Genomic DNA, 14761 nt, shown 5'->3' with positions numbered 1-14761 from the left:
ATGATGTATAAATTGACCGCACGACCCAGGTTCCCCACCATAACGAGATGGGTGAGGTAGGGAGGGTTCGCGGTTCCCACCCATGGGTGGGTACACCCCGGTAGGAGATGTGGGTGACGTGAATGTAGGCACAGCTTGGGGGCTTGGCTGCTCTACCTGCGCCCCTAACCCCACTAGCCGGTTGTTTAGCAGGGCGACAGTGCCGCGGAGCTCTGTCACCAGCTGTCCTTGGCTGGCCAGTGCTTCATAAACCGATCCGAGACCACAGAGTCAAAGGTCGGATTATTCTGTCAGGGTTCCGGGAGGACCCGGAACCAAAGCAGACTCCAAAAGCGTGGACTCAGATGGTGTTTTGAGCAAAAAGGGTTTATTAGACAAAAATACGCAAGACTGACAAAGTGCAACTAAAAGGCGCTGGTATGACAAAACCAGAAAAACAAGAACAACCAAAAACGCTTGCAAAAGTCAAGGAAAGAAATAATGAAAATTGCTTGTCGTAAAAAGACAAGATCACACCAATTCCAAAAAGTTCAACCGAGGGTAGCTTTAATAACTCAAGATACAATAGTTACTATGGCGAAAAATTTGAGGCAACAAAGGGAGTAAAATACATGGCGAAGAGGAAAATTCAATACTTGGTGCTATGGTCACGAGCAAGCAGAGCAATAATCCGACAAGGAGTTGTCTGCTTGGCAGTCCTTAAATAGTCCATTGATTAAGATTACAAACAGGTGCGCTGCAGAGGATCGACCTACTGCCCCTGCTGGAGCAACCGGGAACAACAAAAACAAAAACATGACCACAACAAGAACAGAATATGACGCATGTAAGTTGTAAATGGAGGTCTGTGCTTCTAAAAGTGTCTGGATCATCAGGGAGAAGGCCTTGAAGATCCCTAAAAGCACACCACCAAAAAGGTGTGCCATCGTACCTGTTATTCATTCAGTCATTCAATTTTAAAATCTCTTACAATGCAATGTAAATGTATTTAATGAAGGTGCATTTTACAGCAGGAGTTCAATACAGTCATTGCATTAAGAGTCTGTAGCATGTTGTACATTTGAGGCAGCAGCAGATCGGTTTAATCTGTCTTTTGTTTGTTATCGTGTGTGTTAATGTGGGTGTACACCAAAAGAAAATATTACAGAGGCGTTGAGAAAACCATTTCCATCTTCAATTTGCACAGTCATTCGTTTGTGCAGTCAACACTTTGCTCGATAATCCACTTCTGGTGCCACACACATCTGGTGAAATCCTCTCTTAGCATTCATCATATTTGCTGTTCACGGGGTAGTAGGTCCAGCCTGAGCTTTTATCACAGGCTCCAGTGTTCACCGTACGATGGCACAATAATTTTTTTCTCCTCTAATCTCCCGTGTGGTTCCACTTACAGGCATCTGGCCTGACAAAGAAGCAGTTGGTCCAATAACATTGGCCAGTGTGTGTTTTACTGACGACTAGCTGGATGAATTTTCCATGCCATCATCTAGGTAGGTACTCTCTTGGAAGTCCACTGAAGTTCCTGCTCTGTAGTGCCGCATCAACAGTATGAATGAATGTGTTAATCATTTGCCTCATGTGAGGTGTAAATGGATCAATGGATGGCTGTTGGGCCGCTGGCCGTTTAAAGTAGCCATCTTGGTTGCTCTGAGCACAGATCAGCCGCTCTTCAGTCGCGGTGACGTTAAGGAAGGCCGTGATGAGCCGGAGCTGAGGAAGGAGGGCCTTCTGTAGCTCTTCATAATATACCACCTGGAGGTGACGTCCAAACTTCAGCCAACTCAATGCATGGGATGCCCACCAGGGGGCGTAGCTGGAGACGAATTCTGGCCATTCTGCAGTAAAACAGCACAAACAGGGGATTGCTTGGACATAGGCTGTATATTCCCAACCACTTTCATTTCATTCACTGTAAGACGAAGTGGAACCTTGGTTTTCATAGACATCTGCTTAACACTTCTTGTCAAGTCACACATTGAAAATAGCACAGTTTCACCAAACATTTTTGGGCCACATGGTGGTTTATTTAAAAGTCACACTCAATATACAAGCTTACAACTTCACACATTTCTCTATAAAATGCACATTTTGTTAATATGGTTCTGCAATATATGTAATGGATGACTGTAATTTTGTATTTACATTACTATATTCATTTTTTTTTTACATATTAATCACAAAAAACTAAGTTCCACTGGATTCATTTCTGCTACGCTCTTACTTAAAGAAAAGTCAACCTACACATATTTTTTTTTCAAGAATATGTTCTATGCACGGCCACTAGTTGAAACAAGGCATTCTGATAAATATTGCATTTGTGGAATAATGGAGCAACTATGACATTTGCATAATGAACAAAGTAAATGATGAAATGTGTTCGAAATGGCTAAGGAACTAAATGGAATAAATGCATCAAAGATAAACACTTCACTATTCTCTTTGTACACTCAATGTGCTGCCTGCACACATCCTAAGAGCCAGAATAGTTTTGAATTTTAATATGATTATTACAATAAACTATATGTTGCTTGTACAAGAATGCATTGCTGAGTGCAACTATTCAATCCTACAATTGATTTTACTTTACAGTATATGTTGTGAAGTGTAGCCTTTTAGCTTCAAAGTGGACATATTATGGACATTTGACTCCTTACCTACTTGCGTACAAAGATTTGGGGCTCTATTTTTGTTGACAGCATACTGCACTCAGTGTAAAATTGGTGCATCTTGATTTTCGTGTTGGAGCAAGTCCATTTTACCAAGTTTGGGAATTTGACAGACCGCACTGCACCGTGAGTGCATAGGCCTATTCTTTTACACGCCTTTGGTGAAGCTGACAATTTGATGGCCAAAAGACTAAACTTTTGACTGGTCGAATTTGTGGTGCAGGTGGTGGAGCGCGATTTTGGTGAATTAGATCGAGGTACTGGTGGTGTCATTTTATTTCATTCATAAATGACTAGAGTGCGCATCGAACCCTCTGAATCATTGTTGAAATCAGTTCATTCAACGCATCATTATAGTGATTATTTTTACTATATTTTATCACCCCCCTAGACGGCGTCACAGCTATGCTGGACACGACACGCACTGACATGAACGAGCGGAGTGGAAGGCGGTCTCCAAGTCCCCACTTCACAGCGGTGGTCTATGATTACCTTGGCCAACAAATCCACCTTTGGAGGTCTGCTTGCACTTTCTATAAACATACTTTGCTTGCTTTGGTCCTCTGCATGAACCTCCTCAATGTCAAATACTGTGCGCTTCCAGTGCATTGGTTGTAAAGGGAATGAGAGAAGCCGCTTCCATTGGCCGGGAAGCAAGTCGGCTGTGTTCACTCCCATGAAGGCCTATTTCTAACTACGCCCGTCTACGAAAATATCAAAAGAAAGAAAACTCCACTCATGCACACAGTTAAACTGCGCTTTGCACTAGCCTTGCACTGGGCATGAAAATATGGGCCATGGTGTCTGCCATTCATCAAGTGTAAAATTACACATGTATTTTATGTTTCTATAAATATTTGTGTTTGGCTCTATGTGCTACATACAATACACGGACGAATCAGACTGTTTGAGTGTACTTCGCGTGTCTTGGTGACAAATTGCTACCTTCACTAGAGGAGATAAAAATGATACGTTTACTTTTTCTTCATGAAGCAAGAACAAATAGTCATCAGGGGCTTTAAAACAACTATTTTCATTGGAAATTCAATATATTAGGTACTGTATTTAAATGTTTTTATTATTTAATGAAATGATGGATGTAGTGGTACACACGCCTGAGTTGTGTGCGGGCAGCGTGGGATCGGTTCCCGCTCAGTGACGTGTCTGTGTGTGTGCCCTGTGACTGGTTGGCGACCGGTTCGGGGTGTAGTCTGCCTTTCGCCCATTGTCAGCTGGGATAGGCTCCAACACCTCCCCGCGACCCTTTACAGGATAAGTGGTTTGGAAGATGAAGAAATGATGGATGAATGAAAATCATCTACAGGGAAAGATCACTTGAAGTCTGGAAGCAATGCATATTATTAAATACTGTGAATCACACCCCGTTTGAGATCAGGCCACTGTGTTGGCTATCGAATAATACTGTCCAGTATTCTCTTTATTTTTCCACCAGAAGGTTTATATTATATAAGCTATAAGGAAGGACCATTATTCATCTGCACTGTCCTAGCAGTGTTGTGACATTTAGCTGACTATGAGGAAAGACCATTGACCTTTTGACAATTAATCCTGTTAATAACGTCAACAAACAGGATTCATCAAACACATCTTCAACAAAGACCCTAAAATTAGCTAGATACCCCAACGCCATAATACAGACGCCACTATAATTGACACATGATGTGGTATGCTTTGGATCATTAGCTTAGTTTTCTTCATGTTAATTGAATCTTCCCATCGTTCTGATACAAATTGTTTTTTTGTCCAAAAATGATCAGACATTTCCACAGGCTCTCGACATAAGGTAGTCATGGCAAGCCAAGTTCTGCTCTGAAAAGTCCTACCTCAGGCATTGCCCGAAGACCTGGACTGCGAGTATGAACGCCCTGTCGCCCTCTACCACCACAAGAGAGTGATGACAGTTTATTTGTGATGAAAAGCAAAATATTTTTTAGAAATTATTAATTCATCCATTCAATTTCTAATCTGAACCAAGATTGAAACTCCTGGTCTCAGCTGTGAGTCACCATGCTATGTTTTTTTTTTTTTTTTTAAATAATTATTAATCTAAATTTCTCACAGTACATACTACAAATCAAAAGTGCCTAATCTTTCTATTCATTAATAATTACTGTAACATGAATTTACAGAGTGATAATTATTTTTTAAAACAACATGACACCAGTCTCATTAACTCATGCATGCAGTCAATAGCACTTGTACAGTAAATAGGAGGGCTTGACTCCATATTATCCATGCTGAGGTGTAGTTAGTGACTGTCAGTAACATCTTTTCCAGCTCTTGGCTCTTTGTCTTTGTGTGTGGTATTGTAGTGGCAACTCAAATAAACATCTCTTTCAGTGACACTGCATAATTCTGTGTTATTGTTTTGGCACGTAGTGGAGAAGCGAGGAGCGCATTTTCCTTGCTCACTGTACTGTGTGTAAGCAATCGATATAGAAGGGGGGATTGAAGTCGACCTGGGGCTTTGCCTACTTCCTGCAAAGTATCAGAGATGGAAAAGAGGAGGAATGCAGACAGTTGCAGTTAGGGTTAAGCTTAGTGTGCATTTGTCACTGTCATGCTGTCATTGCCACGTGTAGCGCATCAAGTTGTAAAAATAGTGGCTGATAGCTCAGGCTGTTAGAATAAGCAACTCTGGCAAACATAATCAGATAAGTGACTTGAGCTAGACTGTTGTTGCTGTAACTTTCCACTTGCCAAGGCCGCCTTGCATTTTCTTATCTATCTGCACCCTAGCATTGTTTTGCTGCGGCTAAAAACAGTATGAATAGAGAATCATTTTGGACAAATAATACCTTCTTCTGCACGGGTTTGGTTGATACGATTCCCTGGCAATGTGTCAAACTGGTATAATTAAATAAATCTGGTATCAACAAATAGTCTGAACTGGAAAAATACACTCTTCTGGTAGTTAATCAGTAGTGCGGTGGCCAAGGGGAATTTTAGGAAAACTGCCGTGCGACCGGTCCATTCAAGTCTGAAACGGGTTCACACAAGCCAAGGGCTGCACATGGTTGTCCAGCTGCGCTTGACCAGGTAAAGTACTGTGTACCACTACCCTCCACTCATATGCATCCATCCATTATCCGAACCGATTATCCTCACAAGGGTCGCGGGCATGCTGGAGCCTATCCCAGCTGTCATTGGATAGTAGGCAGGGTACACCCTGAACTGGTTGCCAGCCAATCGCCGGGCACACAGAGACAAACAAACATACACAATCACTATCACACCTAGGGGCAATTTAGAGTGATCAATCAACCTACCATGCATGTTTTGGGAATGTGGGAGGAAACTGGAGTACCCGGAGAAAACCCACGCAGGCACGAGGAGAACATGCAAACTCCACACAGGGAGGCCGGGGCCGGAACCGAACCCACGACCTCTGAACTGTGAGGCGGATGTGCTAACCAGTCCACCACCGTGCCGCCCTCCACTCATATTCAATCGTTAAATTAAGGATGCTAAGAAACCGCTAGTTAATTGCGTTGTCATTTTTATGATACGGCACAAATCCGGCCTGTCGGTTGAGTAGATGCACATGTGGTTTTACTTTCCTGACCTGGATTTCCCATCTCTGGTTATAGGTGGAAAAAACTATTAAAAGCATTTATCTTAGTCTAGGTTTTTTATATGTCACAAAAACCCGGCACTTCAGCATCATGGAGAGGAACTGTTGAACGTGAGAGGATGACAATTTGCTCATAAATGTTGCTTCACTCCAGAACAATTCGACCTCCCACTTCTGAAATGATGGCTACGCCCCTGCACTAAATTACATTTGTTTATGTAACAGTGGATCATGACGGTGTGCATGCCAGATTCATGGTGTTGATGTGTTGCTGATAACCAGCACCGAGATTCACCTCAATATTCTTGGGCACTTCAACAGATCAAAACACAAGCACAAACTTCCTAATTATACAATGGAGTAGCTGATCGACAATCAAAATGTGGATCTTTATTGTGACCCTCAATTGGTGCCTAGCAACTGAATCAGACGCGCACAGAAGCTGGGCAGATTCGCGAAAATGGCTGGGCAGGCATCCCAGGCTGCAACTGTGCAACAGTGCTCCTATAAGACTAAAACTGATTCTCGCACACAGCTGATGCTCACAGCTGTCGATGCACATTGCCTCATAGAGCAGACAACTGATATGATTTGCTTGCTCGCCGGCTTGTCCAGCTGTTTTGATCTCCCGCTGTCTGTGTTTAGCTCCTGTTGTCGATGATTAGAATCATTACAAATTGGACCTGATTCAAACAGAATTCCAGGACTCACTGGCTATACTGAGTGAGAGTGTGGGCAACAAGGAGTCTGCTGGCCATGCCCACATTATCATCATTCAAAGTCTCCCTTCCGAAATCAATTGTGAAGGTATCGTTTGTTTATATTATTATGTTATGGAGAAAAAAAATGCTTTAATATAAGTAGAGTAACACATCATACACGGATTAACATATTAAATGGCTTTGTTTGTGGATAATTTCATCAAATAAACTTTAAAAACAAATTATAATTTTAACGTAATGACTCGATTTGTTATGTTTTACAGGTATGTTCTGATTCTGAGACAGCATAACATAATTACGCAATCAACTGAGTAGTGTTCAAAAACAATGTTTCTTTCGATTGATAAGTGAACTAATACTTCTGGATATAAAAGCCCCTATGCCATGGACCCCTGTGTATTCCTGCTTCAGCATTTGCCAATTCACCAATTTGCAGATTTTTATTTTTTATTTTTTTTATTTTGGAACATATACCCCATTATTCGCAAAAACGACCACTTGTTCCCTTTTTAATTAAAAGAAAAATTACCCATGTGAGTCAAGAGAATGAGATCTATCTTAAGTATACTGTTGTGTAATAATATATTGTTTGCATCAGAACAAGGCACAACATTACAATCCCCAAGCTGTACCACAACCACTAGACCACATGGGTACGAATAATAGAGCGTTACCTTTGCTTTTCCATTGGGCATCGGATGCATGTCCTAAATGTCCGGCACACTTGCGGTTGAATTCAGCCATTAGGGACCGATAAGGATTCCGAATCAGCAGGATGGCGGAGTCAAACATCTCAATCTCTTTCTTTCCGCTCTCATGAGTCTTTACACAAATACTGCGACCACTCCGCCAGAAGTCCTTCTCTCCCTTGAAACCTGTGGCGGGGGTGAAAAGGTAAACAAACAAAAATGATCATCTGCAAGGCAATGTGTCTCTTAACAGTTGTCAAAACACACTGAAAATGATGCCATTCCCACCTCTGCTGTACAAGGTGCCATCAAAATAGAAGCTGCCAGTGTAGTAGCCTGTCATGAGCTCGATCAGGTGTCGGACCCAAGTGTTACCGGCACCGGGAAAACTGGAGAGAGCCACGAGAGAGCTGGATCTCTGTGGTAGAAACATCCTCTCCTTGCACCTGGAGTCTGGAAGAGTAGTTGTTTATTTTTTTTTGTCAGGAAGCTGAAGGAGTGCTTAGTGGATTCAATTGAAGCAACCCCAAAGTAATATTCGACCAGAAACTGATAAGATATAGTGCATGTACTACAAGAATTACTGTCACTGGCAAAGCTCAGTGTAGAAAGAACTCCAGTAGACTGGAAGCTTTTATAGCTGCTCACAATCTAAAATTTCTTCACATTTCTTTTAGTGCCGTACTCCATTTCCTAACATCTCCACTCCTCAAATGTTCCACTTTCCAACTAGAGTGAAGCTCTGTACATTATCCATCCATCCATCCATTATCTGCCATTTATCCGAGGCAGGCCGAAGGCAGCGGCTTCAGCAGGGAAGCCCAGACTTCCCTCTACCCAGCTACGTCTTCCAGCTCTTCTGGAGGGATCCCAAGGCTTTCCCAGGCAAGCCGGGAGACATAGTCTCTCCAGCGTGTCCTGGGTCGTACTCGGGGCCTCCTGCCGATGGGACATGCCCGGAACACCTCACCAGGGAGGCGTCCAGGAGGCATCCAAATCAGATGCCCGAGCCACCTCAACTGGCTCCTCTCAACGTGGAGGAGCAGCGGCTCTACTCTGAGTCCTTCCCGGATGGCCGAACTTCTCACCCTATCTCTAAGGGAGAGCCAGGACACCCTGCAAAGGAAACCCATTTCGGCCGCTTTTATCCGAGATCTCGTTCTTTCGGCAATGACCCACAGCTCATGACCATAGGTGAGAGTAGGAACGTAGATCGACCGGTGAATCTTCACCACGACAGACCGATACAGAGTCCACATCACAACAGATGCTGCACCGATCTGTCTGTCGATCTCCCATATTACCCTACGCTCACTCGCAAACAAGACCCCAAGATACTTGAACTCCTCCACTTGGGGCAGAATCTCATCCCCCACCTGGAGAGGACATGCCATCCTTTTCCGACTGAGGACCATGGTCTCAGATTTGGAGGTGCTGATTTTCATTCCGACCGCTTCACACTCGGCTGGGAACCGCTCTCGTGAGAGTTGGAGATCGCGGCTTGATAAGCCAACAGCGCCACATCATGCGCAAAAAGCAGAGATGCAATACTGAGGCCACCAAACCGGACCCCCCACAGAACTCCCCGAGGCACACGCTCGAACACCTTCTCCAAGTCCACAAAACACATGTAGACTGGTTGGGCGAACTCCCATGCACCCTCGAGGACCCTGCAAAGGGTGTAGAGCTGGTCCACTGTTCCACGGTCGGGACGAAAACCACATTGCTCCTCCTGAATCTGAGATTCAACCTCCCGATGGACCCTCTTCTTCAGCACCCGTGAATAGACCTTAACCAGGGAGGCTGAGGAGTGTGACTCCTCTGTAATTGGAATGCACCCTCCGTTCCCCCTTCTTAAAAAGGGGTCTGCCAATCATGAGGCACTGTCCCCGATGTCCACGCGTGTCCCACAACATCCAGAGCCTTTATGAATTCCTGCGGGGATAGGACTCCCTCGGAGTCTCCAGGCTCTGCTTCCTCAATGGAAGTAGTGTTGGTGGAATTGAGTAGGTCTTTGAAGTATTCCCCCCACCGACCCACAACATCCCGAGTCGAGGTCAGCAACATCCCATCCCCACTATATACAGTCTTAATGATGCACTGCTTTCCTCTCCTGACACGCCGGATGGTGGACCAGAATTTCCTCGAAGCCAACCGGAAGTCATTTCCCATGGCCTCACCAAACTCCTCCCACACCCTCAGCAAACGCCGATGCTGCATTCCGCTTGGCCAGCCGGTATCTGTCAGCTGACTCCGAAGTCCCGCAGGTCAAAAAAGCCCCATAGGACACCTTCTTCAGCTGAACAGCATCCCTTACAGCTGGTGTCCACCAGCAGGTTCGGGGATTGCCGCCACAACAGGCACCGACCACCTTGCGGCCACGTCTCCGATCGACCGCCTCAACAATGGAGGCATGAAACATGGTCCATTCAGACTCAATGTGCCCCGCCTCAACCGGGACGTGGGCAAAGTTCTGAAGGAGGTGGGAGTTGAAACTGCTTCTGACAGGGGATTCTGCCAGACGTTCTCAGCAAACCCTCATAATACGTTTGGGTCTGCCAAAGTTCTGAAGGAGGTGGGAGTTGAAACTGCGTCTGACAGGGGATTCTGCCAGACGTTCTCAGCAAACCCTCATCATACATTTGGGTCTGCCAGGTAGGACCGGCTTCTTCCCCCACCATCAGAGCCAACCCACCACCAGTTGGTGATCATTTGACAGCTCCGCCCCTCTCTTCACCCGAGTGTCCAAAACATGCAGCCGCAAATCCGATGATATGACTACAAAGTCGATCATTGAACTGTGGCCTTGGGTGTCCTGGTGCCAAGTGCACATATGGACACCCTTATGTTTGAACATGTTGTTCGTTATGGAAAATCCGTGACGAGCACAGAAGTCCAGTAACAGAACAGCACTTGGATTCCGATCGGGGGGGCCGTTCCTCCCAATCACGCCCTTCCACGCCTCACTGTCATTGCCCACGAGAGTATTGAAGTCCCCCAGCAGAACGATAGAGTCCCCAGGTGGAGTGCTCTCCAGCGCACCCTCCAAGGACTCCAAAAAGGGTGGGTACTCTGCACTGCTGTTTGGTGCATAGGCATATAGGCTAAGGCGAAAGGATGCTACCCTCTCATCTACCGGGGTAAACCCCAATGTACAGGTCCCAAGAGCTAGTTTCTGTTGCTGGGGATCGGACTGTCAAGGTCCCTGCCTATCACCGCCGCCCAGCTCACACGGCACTTGACCCCCATGGCTAGAGTGACCAGATCCAAAGATGTGGGACAGGGAGTTGCTGTCGCTCGCGACGGACACCAAAAATGCATATGGCACAGCTTGTCAACTGTTCAGTAACATATAAAATAATAAACTGTAACAAAATAACAATTATAGATCTACAAATAAAAACACAGAACACAGAATTGCAGTTGAAATTATCTGCATTTACAAAAATACAACACAAACTGCTAGTAAAAAGGTAAATCTCTGAGACATTAATATCAATAGGAGTTAACAATAAAGGCAGAAATTAGTCGGTCTCATCACATCTTGAGATGGATGCACTTTTAACTATAGTCGCACTCACACAATAGAACCTTGTCAAATCTTAAGTCAACATGTAGAGCATGAAGTGCATTAACAATTTACTACAGTAAAAAATTCAAAGACAGGCTACTACAACAACTGCAATTCAAATTATTTTCAAATTTAACAGTCACAGCATAAAACAAAAATAAAACAAGAAGTATATCAAAAATATTCAGGAGATAACAATACTGTAACTACATTCAATTCAGTTGTAAACAAACGTGTCCACCTTAGCAGCACTATGCGCCTCCAGAAGCAAGGAAAGAACTGATGAAACACTTGAGGTTATGTCCATCACAACTCAAGTCTTTTACTTTTCTCCGTAACAGCAACAGCAGTCACAAAGTTCACAGAAAGCTTTATCTGGCTTCACCCACGGACAATGAGTTCCCAGACTTTGTTGTAACTACATTTCATTTTCTTTGCAGTCTTCTTACTTTCCTTAAGTGTCCTCCATTTTTTTTAATTCATCACAAATTTCTGGAACGCATCACTAAAATGCTTGTTTTTGTTTGTTTTTGGTAGGCGTATCTTTAAAAACAACTATTGCCTGCCTATGCTGTTTGATTGACAGAATACCCCTGCCTCTCACAGTCCCACACGCACACACAGCCGGAGCCCCGACCCCGTAATAGCCTCCAACGTGTGTTGTCTGCTCTCCTCACACAGGCGTTTAATAAAAAACAAGATTTTAGACGCACGTTTGAAAATTGGTGCCTGCCGATCAAATATGCGGGACAGCGAGTCAATTTGCCGGACGCATTAAAAATCATTAAAATGCGGGACAGTCCCGTGCAAATCGGGACATATGGTCACCCTATCTGTGGCCCCTCCCACCAGTGGTGAGCCCATGCGAAGGAGGACCCACGTTGCCTTTTCGGGCAGAGCCCGTCCATCGGTGCAGGCCCGGCCACCAGGCGCTTGCCAATGAGGTCCCTCACCTAGGACCTGTTTGGCATGGGTGACCCTGCCGGTGCATAAAGCCCCAGACAACTTAGCTCCTAGGATCATTGGGACACACAAACCCCTCCACCACAGTAAGGTGACGGCTAATGGAGGGGGCTCTGTACATTAGTCACTAGGTATTCGTAAATTGACTTAATTTGCAGATTTTTGCGGTTGCTAACTGAAAACTCACTTATTACTGTTTTTGTGGTCAGGCAAATCAATAACATTATTGCTTTGGTGCCAGCTGGTGGCATATTTGTGCCAAAGGACAACTGACATGAATTGATGAGCTTCGGTAGAATAAAAGTAGTCATTTACCACATCTAAAGAGACTATAAACCTTTTTAGAGAGGGGCGTCACATACTCACTCTTTGCGGCAAGACTTGGTCCCTATTTCCCGCAAGCAGTTGGGGTAAAACCATCATATGGAGGCAGAGCCTTCTGGCACAGACATGTTGTCCCTCAAATATTAGATCTGCTGAAGAATTTTATCTCTTTAAAATACTTCTGTACTGTTGTGGGAGCTTTGGCATGGAGGCATAGTGGATCCAAATGCAGAAGTTCACATTGGAAAAACTCAGATACAAGTTTATTATATTCTTTCAAAATGAATAGCCTAAATTGAACTGCTTCTATATCAGAAAATGGGTTTACATGGAGACTTTTTTTTGTGATTCCAATTGATATCATTACGATTGAAGATTTCTGGTCAACTGTCTACATGTGATGTATCTATTCTGATCTGGCGTTTACATGTGGTACTAAATTTAATCAGAACAGCCGTTTTGTAGCACCGGGACACGCGGAAATTAGTGTCATGCGATTTATCAATGATCGGATTGGATTGGCAAAAGGAGCAAACCACCTGTGTGAATCCGGATGGAATTCCATTCAGATTTGCCTTGTTCATTCAGATTGAAGTGTTTTTAAGGAGCATTTTCATTCATTTTAGTCATTCGGTTTCACTGTAATTGGAATACAAAGCTCCATATACCGTACTGTAAACCCGGCTAGAGAGAACAGTCGAAACAAACATTTCCAATGAGAACCCTGACATATACTTACTGTGTACATATGCTTTTGCCTCTTATATTTGCTTTGTTCCGTTCTTCAGGATGTTTTTTGATTGAATTCAATTTATCTCAGTGTTTACTGAATATAAATTGAATGTTAAAACTATATGTCAAGAAAAAATGACTTTTTACTTTTTCAATTCTTGTAATTGCAAGGTTATACAGGTAGTTAGTTAACATTTGTATTCATTCATTCGTTCATTCATTCATTCATTCATTCATTCATTCATTCATTCATTTAACATTGATTCCAATGCGATAAACTAAAATTGTTTTAATGATAAATGTATGCTCATGGCTGTAGTTGGCAGTGGTATATAACTGCACTCTATTATAGTAAATGCGTTTCTAAAATCCTGCCCTTATAGTGTAGCTAAATAAGTTATTAAAGTATTAAAAACTTCTATGAGTATGGTGCCGTAGTGCAAACAGTCATAATAATAAAAAAAAAGTGGTATATGTATAAAAATTCTGCTGTGGCCTGTGATTTTAAATGAAAGTAAAGCTCATACTGAAAAAAAAAACATGGCTGGATTATTGTAAACCTCTATTGATTGACACATGTTTATATAACATACTGTATAGAACAAATATCTCACCAAGGACAGGCGTGTGATAGACCTGATAGTAGTCCTGCTCAGTGGTTGTTGTAGGTGTGGAGTTACTAATGCTGTCCTGACCAGTGTTTTCCACACATCGATTTCTAGCTGACTGCTGGTCCAGACTGAACAGAGATGATGTCCAAGTACAGAAACAATGGGGCTTCTTGAACACGGCGAGCGGCAGCTCCTGCAAAGCAGATGCACAAATGTTCATGTGGTTCATGATTCATCCGATTCATTTACAGGTCAATGTGTCACTCTGAGCCACAGTGGCGTAACACCTGCCTTATGTTTTCTCACATGTTCCTGTAGATTGATAACACTAAGCGCTCTTTTTTAAAATCATCCCACTGGTCCGCATGCAAAGAGAAGTGACAATGTGGGCATGCATGGATTGCTGCTTCCTTTTCCATGTCTCCAATGTGAGTTGTGTGACTGTGCCACTTTTTATAGGGAACGGGAGGAGCCGCTTTGATTGGCAGAAAATGGCCTCGGCTGTGATCAAGCCCACAATTGCGCAAAATGGCTTTTTTTTTTTTAATGCACCGGCGTGCGCCTGTATGCAAAACCCGGTGAAAGCTGCCTCCGCGCAGATTTACAGAGCGAGGCGCAACAGACTTGTGCATGTCACAAAAATAGAGCCGTCAGTGTAGAATAATTAGAACACTTCATGGAAAACTTGTGAAAAAGTTTTGCATAATTACACAGACACGCTCGCTGTGATAATTAAACCCACACAGTCGCTAGTAATATTTTTACCAGCCATTTCTTTTTTGCCTGCAGGATGTCACTACAGGACTCAGATTATATCTTTCTCATTAGAGGAACAAAAAGGCTATTCCAATGCAAAATCCCAGAAGCTGTCTAGTGTCTACATGCGTA

The 14761-nt window shown here is 43.7% G+C and overlaps 1 protein-coding gene across 3 annotated transcripts in view; it reads right to left on the bottom strand.

Moving 5' to 3' along the window:
• Positions 1-347: 347 nt before the first annotated feature.
• The window catches only part of wscd1b (WSC domain sialate O sulfotransferase 1b), a 44687-nt gene continuing 30273 nt past the window's right edge, over positions 348-14761 (bottom strand). For all 3 annotated transcript variants that reach the window (XM_086012557.1, XM_086012558.1, XM_086012559.1), the window contains 4 exons: positions 13877-14066; positions 7961-8125; positions 7658-7858; positions 348-1835 (listed from right to left, as the gene is read on the bottom strand). In XM_086012557.1, the coding sequence (XP_085868683.1) occupies positions 1483-1835; positions 7658-7858; positions 7961-8125; positions 13877-14066 (909 nt within the window). In that variant the 3' untranslated portion in view covers positions 348-1482. The remainder of the gene's footprint in view (positions 1836-7657; positions 7859-7960; positions 8126-13876; positions 14067-14761) is intronic.

Source organism: Filicampus tigris, chromosome 17 (genome assembly GCF_054856515.1).
Source record: "Filicampus tigris isolate MCC_2025a chromosome 17, RoL_Ftig_1.0, whole genome shotgun sequence".
NCBI classification, from domain to species: Eukaryota; Metazoa; Chordata; class Actinopteri; order Syngnathiformes; family Syngnathidae; genus Filicampus; species Filicampus tigris.
The sequence above is the reverse complement of the archived record's forward strand: the minus strand, read 5'-3'. Positions and strand labels throughout refer to the sequence as shown.